This window comes from Erpetoichthys calabaricus, chromosome 4, assembly GCF_900747795.2.
Source record: "Erpetoichthys calabaricus chromosome 4, fErpCal1.3, whole genome shotgun sequence".
NCBI classification, from domain to species: Eukaryota; Metazoa; Chordata; class Cladistia; order Polypteriformes; family Polypteridae; genus Erpetoichthys; species Erpetoichthys calabaricus.
The window spans coordinates 34,927,812-34,943,572 of record NC_041397.2 but is presented as its reverse complement, the minus strand read 5'-3'; the positions used below and the strand labels follow the sequence as shown (position 1 = coordinate 34,943,572).

At 37.6% G+C, this 15,761-nt stretch overlaps 1 protein-coding gene across 1 annotated transcript in view; it reads left to right on the top strand.

Moving 5' to 3' along the window:
- The window catches only part of b3glcta (beta 3-glucosyltransferase a), a 455,564-nt gene that overhangs the window by 417,513 nt on the left and 22,290 nt on the right, over positions 1–15,761 (top strand). Inside the window, exon 11 of the mRNA XM_051927190.1 lies at positions 43–156. Coding sequence (XP_051783150.1) covers positions 43–156 — 114 coding nt within the window. The remainder of the gene's footprint in view (positions 1–42; positions 157–15,761) is intronic.

Here is a 15,761-nt window from a genome sequence, read left to right as displayed (position 1 = left end):
GTGTTTATTTAAAGTATTGTTTTATCTATTATCTCATTGCAGTTCCAGTGGTGAAGAAAACTTGGGAGAAGGACAGTGCTTTCATTGAGTACTACAGTGATTATGCTGATAGTTCAATTCCAACGGTAAATTTAGGAGTACCAAATACAGAAAGAGGTAAGCAACCCTGAAAGTGATAACAGTATTGGTATAACTCTTTAAAGCTTTCCTATTATGCATATTTCAAAGCAGTTAAATATGTTTCTAGGTAATATGGTGCCTTGCTTACTCCACCAAATCTTTGCAATTTTCCCACTGTATGAATTAGAGCAAATGAAGCCACTTTTATTCAGGTAAATGTGCCATGTTATTTCTGTTTTGTTCCATTTCATTAAATAAGGTTCGTGTCTAAGATTTTTGTTTGACATAGACCTACTGGAGTTTATCGTAGATTGTATCTTTTAGAATTCTGCTTTTGGGCATTTTACCATGTATGTTCTTCCCCAATAATGAGATTGGTACATATAATAATATATGTTGTGATGCCTGGGTTGCTTGCAGCAGCAATCACCTTGAACCCGGGTCATCGATAGTCATGGAAACGAAGATGGACAAGTGCAATGAGGGCATACAACAATAAGATAGGTACAAACAGTGCTTTGTGCTTTTTATTAAACCAACCATTATTCTACAAAAACATCCAAACAAGCGACAGTGGTGAGGCGCAAAAATTTTCAATAAATAAATCATAAAAAAAAATACTGTAAATAATCCAATAAGTAAGCAATAAAACCAATGATAAAATTATGGTTTAAATTGGCCTTTAAGTCTCCTTCCCAGTGATGCCCTCTCTGTCTTTCTCTGTCTCTATCTTTCTCCTCAGTCTTCTCTTTCTTTCTGTCCTCTCTCCACTCACCCATCTCCCCAGTAATTGCAGTGGAGGCAAGATATCAGTGACAGCAGCCCCCAGTTGATTCCTATTCCGACCACCTGTTCATTGGTCCTGCTGACTCTCAGAGGACACAATTGCCCCTTCTCTCTTCTGTTCAGCAGGAGTGATCTGGTACACCCAGGAGAAACTCTGACAATGCTTCTCCAGGAGGTTTCCCCTGACTACTTTGCTACCTTCTCACCACACTGACTGCACCCAATTCTTTCCTCTCTTTCTTTCTTCAGCAATTTTGCTTCCTTCATTTTTTTTCATTGTCCTTTCCTTCTTTTCCGCTGTCCTAAGGCTGTCCTTGTACTTGTAGGTGCATGTGCTTTCATTAACAACTAACAGAGTGTCAATGAAGAAACGGGACAAACTGGCTGAGTCTGCACTTGAATGCACAATCAGCTAGTTTCCCCATTAAAGACACTAGGGCAAGGTTGGTTTTCCTGCACCATGTTGTTTATGTTACTTATAGAAAAGGCAACATTCCATGTTGGTGACTCAATGGAAACAATGTTATGGTGTGGTGTGATGGGGATCAAGACAGAATTTGCACGCACTCAAAAACAGTTATTTGCATTATTGTTTATGCAATTTTAAATATTTAATTTTTATAACAAGTTGCAACTGTTAAAAAATGCATTTTCATCAGGTTTCCCTTTTATTGCCGCCCAAATCTTTTTTGATCAATATATGATGTTGTTACTTCTCATGTTTTCGCATTATATAACGTGTCAAAAGAGACATAACCATTCATCCCATCCACCTCATTTGTTTTTCTAAGAGCTAAGCTGACCACACATTATATATTTTATATTTTTTTTACGTTGTCAAGGTTTCCACCAATCTGTGTATCTTCTCGTAAGAAATAGTGGATCACCACTGACAACTGTAATAATTTGTACAAAGGTTTAGAGATGTTTATGGAATACAAAGAAAAAAAGATTCTAATCTCTTCTACTTTTTCTCTCCCCAATGAATTTAATGCCTTCTATATCTGCTTTGTTCTGAGGTACTGTGAAGGTACAGTATATACAGGCCAAGAGTCCTAGGGCTATGTGTTTTATTTATTTGGTTAAAAATAATAACGTTTAAAATTTGAAATTGACAAATCATCAAGTATAATAATTATTCCTTACATTATATAGTGCTTTACTCACAACTCAATGTGCTTTACAAACTCCACACAGGGATGACATGGGACACAAAGCCATAATCTCATTTTAGTTCCTAGTACCTTAAAGATAAATTTAACCTTTTAGCTTCTACGGTGTTATAGTGCATTGTATACTTTGAATTTTGAAACATCTGACAACAGTAGCTCTCTCTTGAGTTATCATCCTTTGGCCCATACAGTCACCTGTCAAATTTTAAAATGTTTCCACCTTCACTTTTTATTTGCATCTGTCAAGTTTTTCAATAAAATCCAAATCTTTTGTGCAGCTATTGAACCAAATGCCAAATAGAAACAGGTTTTTTAATGTTAACTTTACCTTCAGGAACATTGGTTGTCTCATTCAAGAACTTCTTCGCAGGTGTTATTTAAAAAAGGAATGCAAAACTTGTTAAACCAGTGAAAACAGACAAACCAGCTTATTAACATTAAAACATTTAGCCAATATGCTGTTACTGTTTTTGGCATCTGACAATGTTCCATAATTTTGCAGGTGTATAAACATTCTCTTATGCCATCATAAGGCATTACTGCTTATAAAGCTATTTCTATTCATTTCCTTTGGCTGCTTACCTACATTTTGCCTTTTTTAATATCATGGCAATAATTCAGACATGGCTCCATCTTAAAATTTTTCTTCCAGCATCATAAATCAGGGTCGCATGTATAATGTCAGGAAATAAAAAGTATACTTTTTTGTGGCAATGTGTAAAATATACAGTACTGAAATGTGTTATTTGCCCTATTAGGATTTGTTTAAAATTGAATTTTAAGTGGCTAGTTCTAAAATGTGCTATATAACTATTATTTGTCTTTTTTATGAGGAGGCTAGTTATCTTTTTGTTATGCTCATAGGTCAGTGTTGGTCTGTCTATGTATCTGTATGTATAAAAAAATGCCTATGTATGCCTGCCTGCCATAAGTTTGGTATTATCATGGATTTATATGGATAAAGTATAATTTATAAAATCTCAAAACCATAAGTGGTCAGTTTTTAGTTTCTATAACATTTTTTTGCACTAAATGTACTCAGACAATGATTAAATGAGTGAAACAAGATTATAGGTAACACAGGGAGTTAGTTAGCTGTTTTGTTTTCGACAATGACTTTCACATAATTTCATTGATATGTCTCCCTGGACAGCAAATGTACAGAATCAAAACTTAGGCTAATTTCTGAAGAAAGGATGTGCTGTGAGTTGGTAAGGCTTGCAAGTGTAACGGCAAGGACACTACAGCAGATGAAACATTTGAAGTGGGTGGAAGCATTCCAGGGCACTACAGTGTAGACAACCCAACAAGTACTAGGAACACGTGAACTTCTCCTTATACAGTAGGTGCATATACCTGCTTCTTAATAGCAGGTTAGACTAAGTCTCAAACGACAAGAGGCATCATATGACCCCATGGCCAGACAACTGAGACTATGTTGCAGTCCTTCATCCTGTTACATGTCAGCACTTGGTCTTGGTTAGAATATGTGGGGATATTTTTCATCTTTAAAACATTGGAAATATGGAGATTGAAAGACCCTGTTTATGAAACATATAAATAGTTATTATATTGTGTATGTTTTTGTTTTGATGTGTTACTCACTTTTAATTTCAGGTTCTTTTTATTTTCTGTCGTGATAATGAAGTCATTGTTAGGAATTCATTCACATTCTGACTTTTCAATTTTCTTTTGATAGTTCGTATTGTTTTACTTCTTTTATCCACATTTCCAGTAGGTGGCAACAATTTGTAAGTTGCGTTTTAACAGAATAGCAGTGCATGAAGCAAAGTGTGCAAACTTTGACACAAATAAATAAAAGTCCTTAGGAAGAAACTTAGTGCTGAAACAAGCAACACAAATAAAATCCAGCATTTAGAGAACAGAACTACTGGCTTTGACTTGTGTTTTGCTGTGTTGTTTTGATTGTGGTTTAGCTCCTGGTAACGTGACTAAAGAACGACAATGATTACAGTGTGCCATCTCTGCTAAACAACCCAGACTATGCTGCTGCTGCCTCTTAAAAGAAAGACCTTAAAAAAAACTCTGCCACTTAGTAACATGTATTACCAGGGACTTCCTGTTATTCCTATTGAACATGTTACTAAGGATTTTGAACATTACTGAGGGCCCATGGGGGTGCAAGGATGCCAGAAGCTGCTAGAGCCAGAATCATCAATTGTTCGGTTGAAGGCCAGTTCTTTTATATAATAACTTCTTGGGACAGCCTGTTGCTATTGCACAAGCAAACATTGCACAATAAAAGTGAAAACTCTGGTGGCCTTAATATATACGCTGCATGAAAAATTCTATTTTTTCCCATAATAGTATGCAGAATTTGATAAACTGATTGTGATTATGATTTCTTATTTCACATAAAGGCCATATCATGATTAATATGTCTGAATGTCTGATTCATATTCTGTCATTTCATTCATTTTATGAACTTCAAATCTCTGATTTCATTATCTTCAAAAGTAATTTTTACATTTCTGACTTGAAACTTGGTTGTTTAACCGTCATTTTGTATCTGCACTTAGATATAAATTCCTAATGATTCCAGCTATAGTGCAATGGCTCAATGTAGGTACTGGTGGCACTCGCTGTCCAGTTCTTGTATGTTCATTTCATGGTTGGTGACACTGTTAACCCACAGTTGCTCTTAATTGATTTGAAATGTTTTGTTGTCTTCTTCATCCTCCACATTTTTTGCCCCATTGCCTCCCCTGTGCTGTTTTGTTTTGTTCCATTGTGATCCCAAGTCATTGGGTGCCGTTTGCATACTTACACAGAGAATAGAGTTTGTCATTTGGGTTGATTGTGTTTGCTCAGGTGATGTGCGTTATTGAGTATGGTGGCCTACACAATCCAAAGACAACTGAAAACTAGGAAGAAACTCTGATAAGGACATATCTGGCAGACCCAAAGTCACCACTTAATCCAAAAACAAGATTCTGAGGGTCGCCAGCTTGCATGATGGGCACTTCACAGCACAACAGATTCAAGCACAGCTCAACACTGGCAGAATAAAGCGAGTCTCAATTTCTGCTGTGAAGGGGAGACTTTGTGCTCAGGTTTGACAGGACAAGTGGCTACTGCAGATTGGAAGAAAGTTTTATGGACCGATGAATCAAGATGTTTGTGGGTGTTTGTATGCCATTAAGTTGGTGACAGGATGGTTGGTTTCTCAGTGTGTGACACCAACTGTCAAACATGGAGGACGAAGTGGGATGGTCTTTTACTGGAGGCAAAGTTAGCGACTTGCACTGGAATTCTGAATCAAAAGGGTTATCACAGTTTGTCTGTTATATCAGCAAAAGGCAGCCACCTTAATGAATCAAAATTTTGAATATAATGTTGTACTCGGGGCGGCACGGTGGTGCAGTGGATAGCACTGCTGCCTCGCAGTAAAGTGACCTGGGTTCGCTTCCCGGGTCCACCCTGTGTGGAGTTTGCATGTTGTCCCCGTGTGTGCGTGGGTTTCCTCCGGTTTCTTCCCACAGTCCAAAGACATGCAGGTTAGGTGCATTGGCGATTCTAAATTATCCCTAGTGTGTGCTTGGTGTGTGTGTGTGTGTGCGCCCTGCGGTGGACTGGTGCCCTGCCCGGGGTTTGTTTCCTGCCTTGCGCCCTGTGCTGGCTGGGATTGGCTCCAGCAGACCCCAATGACCCTGTAGTTAGGATATAGCGGGTTGGATAATGGATGGATGGATATTGTGCTCTTCTGAGTTGTTCTAAAACTTTTGACCAGTAGTGTATGTGTATCTAAAAACTGTAACTTTTTGAATCAATAAAATAACTTTTTTCAGACCCATTTCTTTTTGATATCATTTTTTTTTATTATCGTCCTCAGCCCTTAGTTTTTGACAACTTATACTTGTATTGTGAGGTTCAAGTCTTTAGTTAAAAAGAACTGGGTGCAAAAAATATTGGGCCATTTACTTGTAGGAGCTAGGGATAAGATTAATGAAATGAGATAAGAAATATGAAAACTGAAAAGTAAATGTGCTGAAGCTTGTGGTTCACTCTCTGTATCTTTTATAATCAATACATATCTGAATTAATGGTTTCTCTCCTATTCCTCCTGCTCCTCCTCCTCCTCCTCCTTGGGTTATCAGACAGTTACTGAATAATATGGGTGGCATAAGAGGCATAGCTAAGACTCTTCCAGTCAGCTGCATACTTTATACTAATTCAGAATTTGTTTTAATTATAAACTTTTGATCTCTTTTTTGCCTGTCAAAAGGATCAAAATTTGCTAAATTGGCATGAGCAATTCTTTCAAACTGCTAATCCATATGGCCTAGTAAAACTGTCTACCACAGACTCCAAATTGTTCAGAGAGATTAAAATAAATTCTGTAATCTGTTCCAGGTTATATATTAGGTGCATGTTTCAATTAAATAGTAAAAGAAAAAAATTTTAAACACATGTTTGTTTTAAGAAATAATTGGCTATGCTGTAATAGAGAGTAATGCCCTTCTTTTTCCCACTGCGGAAATAAGACTGAATGTGCTAATAAAGGGGAAAGAACTGAGAAAAAAATGCTGTCAAATTTCTAATAGAATTCTGACTATAGCATTAAATCATTATTTAAATTATGACTGTTATGGCCTCATTCGCTAAATATATTTTGCAGACTTTTGCAAAATAAACTGCTAGTGTTATTTACTATATGCAGGGCTTTACATCATATCACCAGACTACACTGCTCCCATTCTTTTAAATACTTTGTTTGGTTTTCTTGCAAAACATTGCACTGTAAATGCTTTGTGGTGAAGGGTGGTACTCCATTTCTTGCCTGTACTGACAGAGACATACAGATTATGTGCTCAATATGTATAGAAGGCACAAAATAAACACATACTAAAGTAGACTGTTTTAGTGACTAATGGAATATTAAATGTTCTCTCTTGAATACTGTCATGGGATGCTTTATGAAGTACCAATGTGGAAATGTTACTACTGTTAGATTAGTTATTTCCTTTTGAAAATACTGTGTAACAAACACACATAATCCAACTGAGAGTTGCTGGAGACCAGTGAAAATCCTAGCAGTGAGAACCAAACCATATGGCAATTTAGGGAGACTTTGCAAACTCCACATTTCAGACCTAGAGCTGGATTTGTGAAGCAGCAGTGCTGACCACTGTGCTATGGCCCTATCTAAATATGGTATTGTTCCCAAGGTTATTACTATGAGCCTTAAAATAAAGCTTACTATATAATCAGATGATGAGGTAACCTGTTCAATAATCCTACAATTTTTATTAGTTATGATAGATTCAGAAAGTATGTAAGTGAGAATATCACAGGGAGAAATACATCACATTGGCCTTGTTTAAAGTTCTTTATAAGTAAAGTACTAAGCAGGGCCTCCTAAAGAGAGTTGACTAAACCTTACAGGTCTTTTAATCTGTAGTTTGGTATATAGAATTGTGTCACTAATATAAAAGTGAATATACTTTATACTATATTTTAATCGTGATGTTGTGACCCTCAAGAGAAAGAGAAAAAGTAATCATAGATATTAAATTGCTTAAGATAAAGATGTAAAAAAGAATGAGAAATGGAGAGAGCCAAATGAGGCGGACAAAAGTGTGGTCTGGAAAATAGGCAAGGGTCTAAGAAAAAAAACAGATGTAGCAAACAAAAATGAGAATCTAAACCAGAACACATAACTAATAACTAAAGTTCTTCATTTGTTTATATGTGATCCATTAGCTGATGTTTAAGCTGGTGAGACCCAGTAGTTAATTATTCATAGCATGATAAGTCACATGATCTCAGTGTCACATGGTTGCAAGAAGCATAGCAACTATAAACAAGTTGGCTGCATCCATACATTGATGATTGATAGAGAATACCCTGTATGCTTCTTAGAAAAAGTCAGCATGCAAAATAATTTGCATATATCTGAAAAATGCTGTGGTCAAAAGTCCTCAGTTCTTGCTCATGTCAATTGGTGTCTTAGTCATACTGGTGAAAAATTTAGCAGTACCTTGAAGAAGAACCTTAAGTAGTAACACCAAAGGTGATACAAGATCACTGTACAATCAATGGGAAGGAAATGTTGTAGTCAGTTTTTTTTATTTAAATGTAGCTTTCCTTACAGTTAGTGATGAGCAAAACACTTGGAACTTTGTTTCACATAATGTTTCGAAAAGTTGCCCCAAAATTTCGTTTTATATTTCATTTCATAAATACAAAATGTGAAACTTGCTAAAATTTGTTTTGTTTTTTTTTATGGGGGAGAAACACTGTCAGTATTGCTGTTTGCTTTTCTGGACACCCTTCAGTACTTCTACCACTGCCCCATTTTTCTACGGCTCCTTCAGTATGGTTTCATGTACTGTAATCTGCCTCTTGCACTGTCTGTCCTGAACATTCATGCTTCCTACTCCTCCTTGCTCTGCTAATTTTAGGGGCACAAATGTAACAACATCTGCTGTTAAGATGATCCAAGCCAGGATCGTTCTGGAGATTTGCGAGCAGCCACACACCTATGCTGCTGGATTTTAGCAGGAGGGAAATGCCACTGATATGCTTATATGCAAGTGCTATCTGTGACGCCCCCTTTCCACGCTCTGCAGTAGAATAAATTTCCCCTTGCTTTTGCATGTGGAAGAATAGGTTTGAAGACTAGATGAAATATATGTGGCAATGGCGAAAATTTTGCTTGTTGTAAAACAATATTTTTAATGAATTTTTAGTGAAGTGAAACTCAAGGTTTTACTGCAAATTCAATTTCATGTAAATTGTTTCACTTATCACTACTTATAACACATATCTTAAACATAATACAATTCTACAATTATAAATCTCCATCAGACAATTACATCCATCCTTCCATCCATTTTCCAACCTGCTATATCCTAACTACAGGGTCACGGGGGTCTGCTGGAGCCAATCACAGCCAACACAGGGCGCAAGGCAGGAAACAAACCCCGGGCAGGGCACCAGCCCACCGCAGAGCATGCACACATACACACACACACACACACACGGGACAATTTAGGATCACCAATGCACCTAACCTGCATGTGTTTGGACTGTGGGAGAAAACTGGAGTACCCAGAGGAAACCCACACAGACACGGGGAGAACATGCAAACTCCACGCAGGGAGGACCCGGGAAGTGAACCTGGGTCTCCTAACTGCGAGGCAGCAGTGCTACCCACTGCGTCACCGTGCCGCCCCCAATAACATTGAACTATGCCCAATCTATGATCCCATATATAATAGAAGAACTGTACAGGACTTCAAAAAATAAGTTGCAAGGCTAAAAAAATGTCTTTCATTGTGTTGACCAAAACTCTGGTGCACTTAGATACTAGATGATAAAATGTGTATTATTAAAGGGCATTACAGTAATCCCTCCTCCATCGCGGGGGTTGCATTCCAGAGCCACCCGCGAAATAAGAAAATCCGTGAAGTAGAAACCATATGTTTATATGGTTATTTTTATATTGTCATGCTTGGGTCACAGATTTGCGCAGAAACACAGGAGGTTGTAGAGAGACAGGAACGTTATTCAAACACTGCAAACAAACATTTGTCTCTTTTTCAAAAGTTTAAACTGTGCTCCATGACAAGACAGAGATGACAGTTCTGTCTCACAATTAAAAGAATGCAAACATATCTTCCTCTTCAAAGGAAACAGAGAGTAAAGCAAACAAATCAATAGGGCTGTTTGGCTCTTAAGTATGCGAAGCACCGCTGGTACAAAGCTGTTGAAGGCGGCAGCTCACACCCCCTCCGTCAGGAGCAGAGAGAGAGAGAGAAACAAAGTCAAAAATCAATACGTGCCCTTTGAGCTTTTAAGTATGCTGCACGGTGCTTCGCATACTTAAAAGCTGCACACAGAAGGTAGCAACGTGAAGATAATCTTTCAGCATTTTTAGACGAGCGTCCGTATCGTCTAGGTGTGCGAACAGCCCCCCTGCTCACACCCCCTACGTCAGGATCACAGATAGTCAGCGCAAGAGAGAGAGAAAGAAAAGTAAGTTGGGTAGCTTCTCAGCCATCTGCCAATAGCGTCCCTTGTATGAAATCAACTGGGCAAACCAACTGAGGAAGCATGTACCAGAAATTAAAAGACCCATTGTCCTCAGAAATCCGCAAACCAGCAAAAAATCCGCGATATATATTTAAATATGTTTACATATAAAATCCGCGATAGAGTGAAGCCGCGAAAGGCGAAGCGCGATATAGCGAGGGATCACTGTACATACTTGGTTGTATAATACCCATCTGTATTCACTAATACAGAAATCTGAAGTGATAAAACGGATATTTTACGTTATTAAACAGAGTTTTACAATGTTTTATTCTTTACTTGAAAAAATTAACTTACACTCAAAAGACAGCAAAGGTTTTTTGGGTTGTAGCTTACTTCACTTAATTATGTGTTGTGATGTGAAATTTTGCATACAAGTTGATAAATATATTGTATGTCTTTATTTGTAACTTAGGCAAAGCAATGTAATATTAGTGTTGCATTAGTGAGAAGCATTTATGTTTATTCCTCCCCCCCCTTTTAGGAATGGGTCTTTTTGAATTTTATAACAGGATTTGGGGGAAGTGCCTCAAACCAGTTTGGCAAGTGTTTCTCTGCTAAAGTCTCTCTCTCAACCTCCTCAGGAAAGCCAGGCTGCCTAACTGCCAAGCTTTACCTTAACATATGGTTTTGGGGGCAAGTGTGAAGGTGTTCTATTCCCCCATTGGTCTGAAGTATGGCTGTTTGGAACTGGCTTGTATCAAAAGCCTTTAAGTACCACAACGCCCTATTGGCTATAGGGATTGTACAGAAAACCTATAAATTTGCTTAACCCCACTCTCTCTCTTACCAAACTGATGAATGACCATCTCACACCATGAACTGAAAAGGACAACACAATGAAGAGCACAGCTCGGCAGCCATATTGAGACAGGCATGTGGTCTGATCTGAAGAATGCTGACCACAAATGATGCCTTAACTAGAGACATTTTAAGTAACTAACAACTCTGTGTGCTGCCAGACACTACACATCAGCATTTATCAGGTTGTATGGTTGCCAAAATTTAAATGTACTTTGCATATTGTTATCATTTATGAATATTATCAATAATACATTGTTTAAATTGTAACTTAACTCCTGCTTGTCTTTTATTACACCTAATTGCCTGAAGTTATAGATGTAGAAGGGAAGGTGGGGAGAATTTATATGGTACAATACCTTATAAACAGTGGTACGTCTGTGAGATTTGAGGCATTCTGACAAAGGTTACATATTAAAAATACAAAAGTGGAAAGTAAAGTAATATAATGCTGTACCAAGACAAAACATTATGGAAGACAGAAAATTGTTAAAGAAATATAAGGTGCTTGCATCTGTTTCAGTATTTTAATACTGCTCTTCTAGTTTGCAGTTAGTTAATTTTTCGTTCTTAAACTAATTAAAGGTCCATTCAGAGGACTATAAAGGTTCTGTCTGAGATGGAGATGCCAGGTTCATTTCACTGGTTGTAGCTGACATTGGTGAGCTATTTAAGTCATTAAAAAGCTGTAGATAAATATATTTTCTGACAAAAAAGCAAAGAAACAAAATAATGAGTTAAGCAAAAAACATTTACTTTTCAATTAAGAAAGTTTTTTAAAACAGAAAATTAACAAATGGTAAGAAATATAAATTAAACAAGCAACACACATGTATACAACCAAAATGGTGAATTACAGTAACCGTAGCGTGCTGCATGCTGTGAATGAGATTTTTCCCATGTCTTGGAAATCTTGAGGTAATTCGTGCTGGTTCCAATTATACTGGAAGAAGCAATCTGTATACCTCACAATATCAAAATGTCACAATATTCCAAAATGTCTGTAATAATTTCAAAAGATAAGAGTTTTTTTTTTTTTTTAATGTGATTCTACCAGCACTGAGAAAGATACTGGATCTTCTAAAGTTAATGTTCAATCACAGTACATTGGATAAATGTATGCATATTTTTTTTTAACACTGGAAATATTGTCACTAACACCACCTGATTTATTTCATTTTGTGAAAGACACAACCTTCAACCTTGTTTAGCCAGAAAATATGGGAGGAAAGAGAGCAGAATATTAATAATATGCCTGGTCTAACCATGGTATATGTGATACAGTTCTTAGAGATAATTTGAGAACAAAAAGTAATAAGCAAGGCAAATTATTTAAAATATATCAAAAATGTATCATATAATTGTTATGGAAAGAATATCTGAAGAAAAAAAGGCTCAGTTTAAATTTCATGGGGAACTTAAAATAGTGTATATTATCAAGAGCCATCAAACAACTGATGTGCAGAATCCTTACTTTATATCCACAATTCAAGAAAGGAAAAAATAAGGAATCTAGGTTTTGCAAAAAACAAAAGTGACCAACAAATATTAAAGAAAATACCATGTATACTTGTGGATAAGTTGGGACTTGATTTTACCGTATAATTTCTGGTATTTTATAATGTCGGTCGTATAAGTCGAATGTGGAAAACTCACGTTATTGGTCCAAGAGATTATGATATGCTAACGCCCACCTGAGAGAGTAATCACGGAGCACACTGCCTTTTTTTCTATGTGGGTGCGGCAATGCACTGTATCATCATCACATGCTCCTAACCTCTCTTTCTCTCTGTTGTACCTGCGTGACCACACGGTAATACCTGAACTTTTCTGAAGCAACGTTTGCACTGATTTGTGTTTTTGTATCTCACACCCTCATATTCCTTTATCGTAAGAGCATCCCTTGTCGACGATGGAGCCTTTGATCAGACGAAAATATGAAGCAGGTTTTAAATTAAGCGTCGTTTAAGTAACGAAAGAAATTGGTAACTGCGCTGCTGCAACAAAATTTTATTTGTCTGAGAAACTGATACGAGATTGGAAGAGGCAAGAAAATGTAAAGAAAAAAAATTAAGTGTCGCATTTTTGAACGGGTTGTGGAATATGGCCGGCCATTCATCCTGGCCAATACCCCCGAGCCGCCAGGTGGAGCTCTCCCTGCAGCGTGGAGGTGCCCCGAAGGCCAGCAGGGAATCCTGGACAATGGGGTTTTTATCCACAGCCCTGCTGGATACCATGGGGGCCGCTAGAGGATGCTGTAGGGAGGCCCAAGGATTATTACGTGTCCTACACTCCGGAAGTAAGTCTTGGTCACAGCGACAGGAGGAATGACGTGCTTCCGGGATGAAAGAGAACTTTTTATCTGACCCAGAAGTGATGGAAAGTCACGTGGACTGGGGGGGTTGTAAACACTTCCGGGTCATGGACTATAAAAGGACCATGGGAAATCCCAGACGGCGAGCTGAGCTGGGTGGAAGGGTGGCAACGCGTCTGGGAGTGGAGGATTGTGATTGTTGTTTATTGATTATTGGATTTATGAGTATAGATAGATAGATAGATAGATAGATAGATAGATAGATAGATAGATAGATAGATACTTTATTAATCCCAGGGGGAAATTCACATACTCCAGCAGCAAAAAAATATTAAATTAAAGAGTAATAAAAAATGCAGGTAAAAAACAGACAATAACTTGAATAATGTTCAACGTTTACCCCCTCTGGTGGAATTGAAGAGTCGCATAGTTTGGGGGAGGAATGATCTTCTCAGTCTGTCAGTGGAGCAGGACAGTGACAGCAGTCTGTCGCTGAAACTGCTCCTCTGTCTGGAGATGACACTGTTTAATGGATGTAGTGGATTCTCCATAATTGATAGGAGCCTGCTGAGTGCCCGTTGCTCTGCTACGGATGTCAAACCGTCCAGCTCTATGCCAACAATAGAGCCTGCCTTCCTCACCAGTTTGTCCAGGCGTGAGGCATCCTTCTTCTTAATGCTGCCTCCCCAGCACACCACTGCGTAGAAGAGGGCACTCGCCACAACCATCTGATAGAACATCTGCAGCATCTTACTGCAGATGTTGAAGGATGCCAGTCTTCTAAGGAAGTACAGGCGGCTCTGTCCTTTCTTGCACAGAGAATCAGTATTGGCAGTCCAGTCTAATTTATCGTCCAGCTGCACTCCCAGGTATTTATAGGTCTGCACCCTCTGCACACAGTCACCTCTGATGATCACAGAGTGGAGAGGAGGGTGCTTTGTGCACATTATTATTATAAAATAAAGTCATATTGGACTTTTATCTGGTGTCTGGTGTCTCGAACAAGGGTTCAAGGGAGCGATAGCGCCCTCTATCTGTTACAGGGTAAAAAAATCGGGGTTTGATTTTATGATCAATTTTTCGGGTTTCAAGACCCGAATTATACATGAATATATACGTTAATTAAAAAATGAAATAAAGTTATATGAAGAAAAAAAATGAAAACGAATTACAGTTGCATCAAAAGGAACTTACAAATATTTTAATAAGTGAAATTCAACAATGTATAAAAGAAAAGTATAACAACAATCAAAAAAGAAGACCTGTGGAAACCAGTAATTTGAATGGGATTTTACAGGGGAGTGAAACAGCAATTTGGGGAAGCCAGTAAAAGACTGTGGGGGGAAAAAAATGGAAGGTGATTCTACAGTGCAGTACTGTTGTTTGTACAAAATGACTTTGTTTTAAACAAGGGCTCATGGTCAACAACACTTAATTCTAGGTAAAATGGAAACTGCCGGCAGTTTCGAGGACTTTTTTTTGTCATTTTTAAATCTGTAATATGTTTACATGCTATATCTTTTGTGTTCTGTGGGGGGAATCCCAAGATGTGGATCCACCATGATGTCACTGCTGAAGGGCCACCTTCAGCCTTTGTATTCTAGATGAAGATTAAGGTAGTTTAAAGTGTTGAGCATTGTGAATTTAGTATGTACCTTTTGGCTTTTCTGGTTTCTTGTTAGTTTTGATCTATAAAAATATAGAAAAAAAAAGCAAACCAGAAAAACTAAAGGGAAGCTACACACAATAACACCTTCAGTAAATGCTAACACTAAAAAGACCCCATTCTATATATTTTAAGTATATAACAATACAAACCACACAGAAAATTGCAACTAGACATCAAAAATAGTATTTGATTGGTTAAGAAGGAGCCTTAAGACCTGCAGATTAAGCTAAAACAAGCAGCAGACAGAGCAGCGAGTTGCAAAGGTGTATTCATTAGGCCTGGCAATTGTAATTTGGTTCTGTGTAGTTAAGGGGCCTCTGAAATGAACTATGGCCCCGGGACTCTCCATTAAGTAAGTTAGAGAGTTTAAAAAATGATTAGATGGATGGAGACAGCTGCTGTTTGTTAATCTCCTTCATGAAGTCACAATGTCAGTTAGGAACATTTGCTTTTTTGTCTTATTCAGCTATATTTCTTCTATGGCACTCACACCTCAATTATTTTTATAGTGCTCTGGGAGAATTCAACATTTTGCTTTTATGCAAATGTCTTAGAATAAAGGCCACACATCTAGTGTTCCTTTATTTAAATATAACTAAATATAACTAAGGCATTCATAAACAATAGGATATCATCATACTTTCTCTTCAGATTTTTAAATACAAAGTGCTCTATGACAACTGAAACATAAATTACTTCTTTCCTCATTCAAAAGATTAAAGTGGTCTATGTGTCAGTCACTAAGTGTGCAAATTACCACTAGGCCTTTTGAGTCCCGGTTTTGTTGTTTGGATGTCATTTTAAAAGCTGACTTTCCCTGTTAGCCATATTCTGGGTAAGA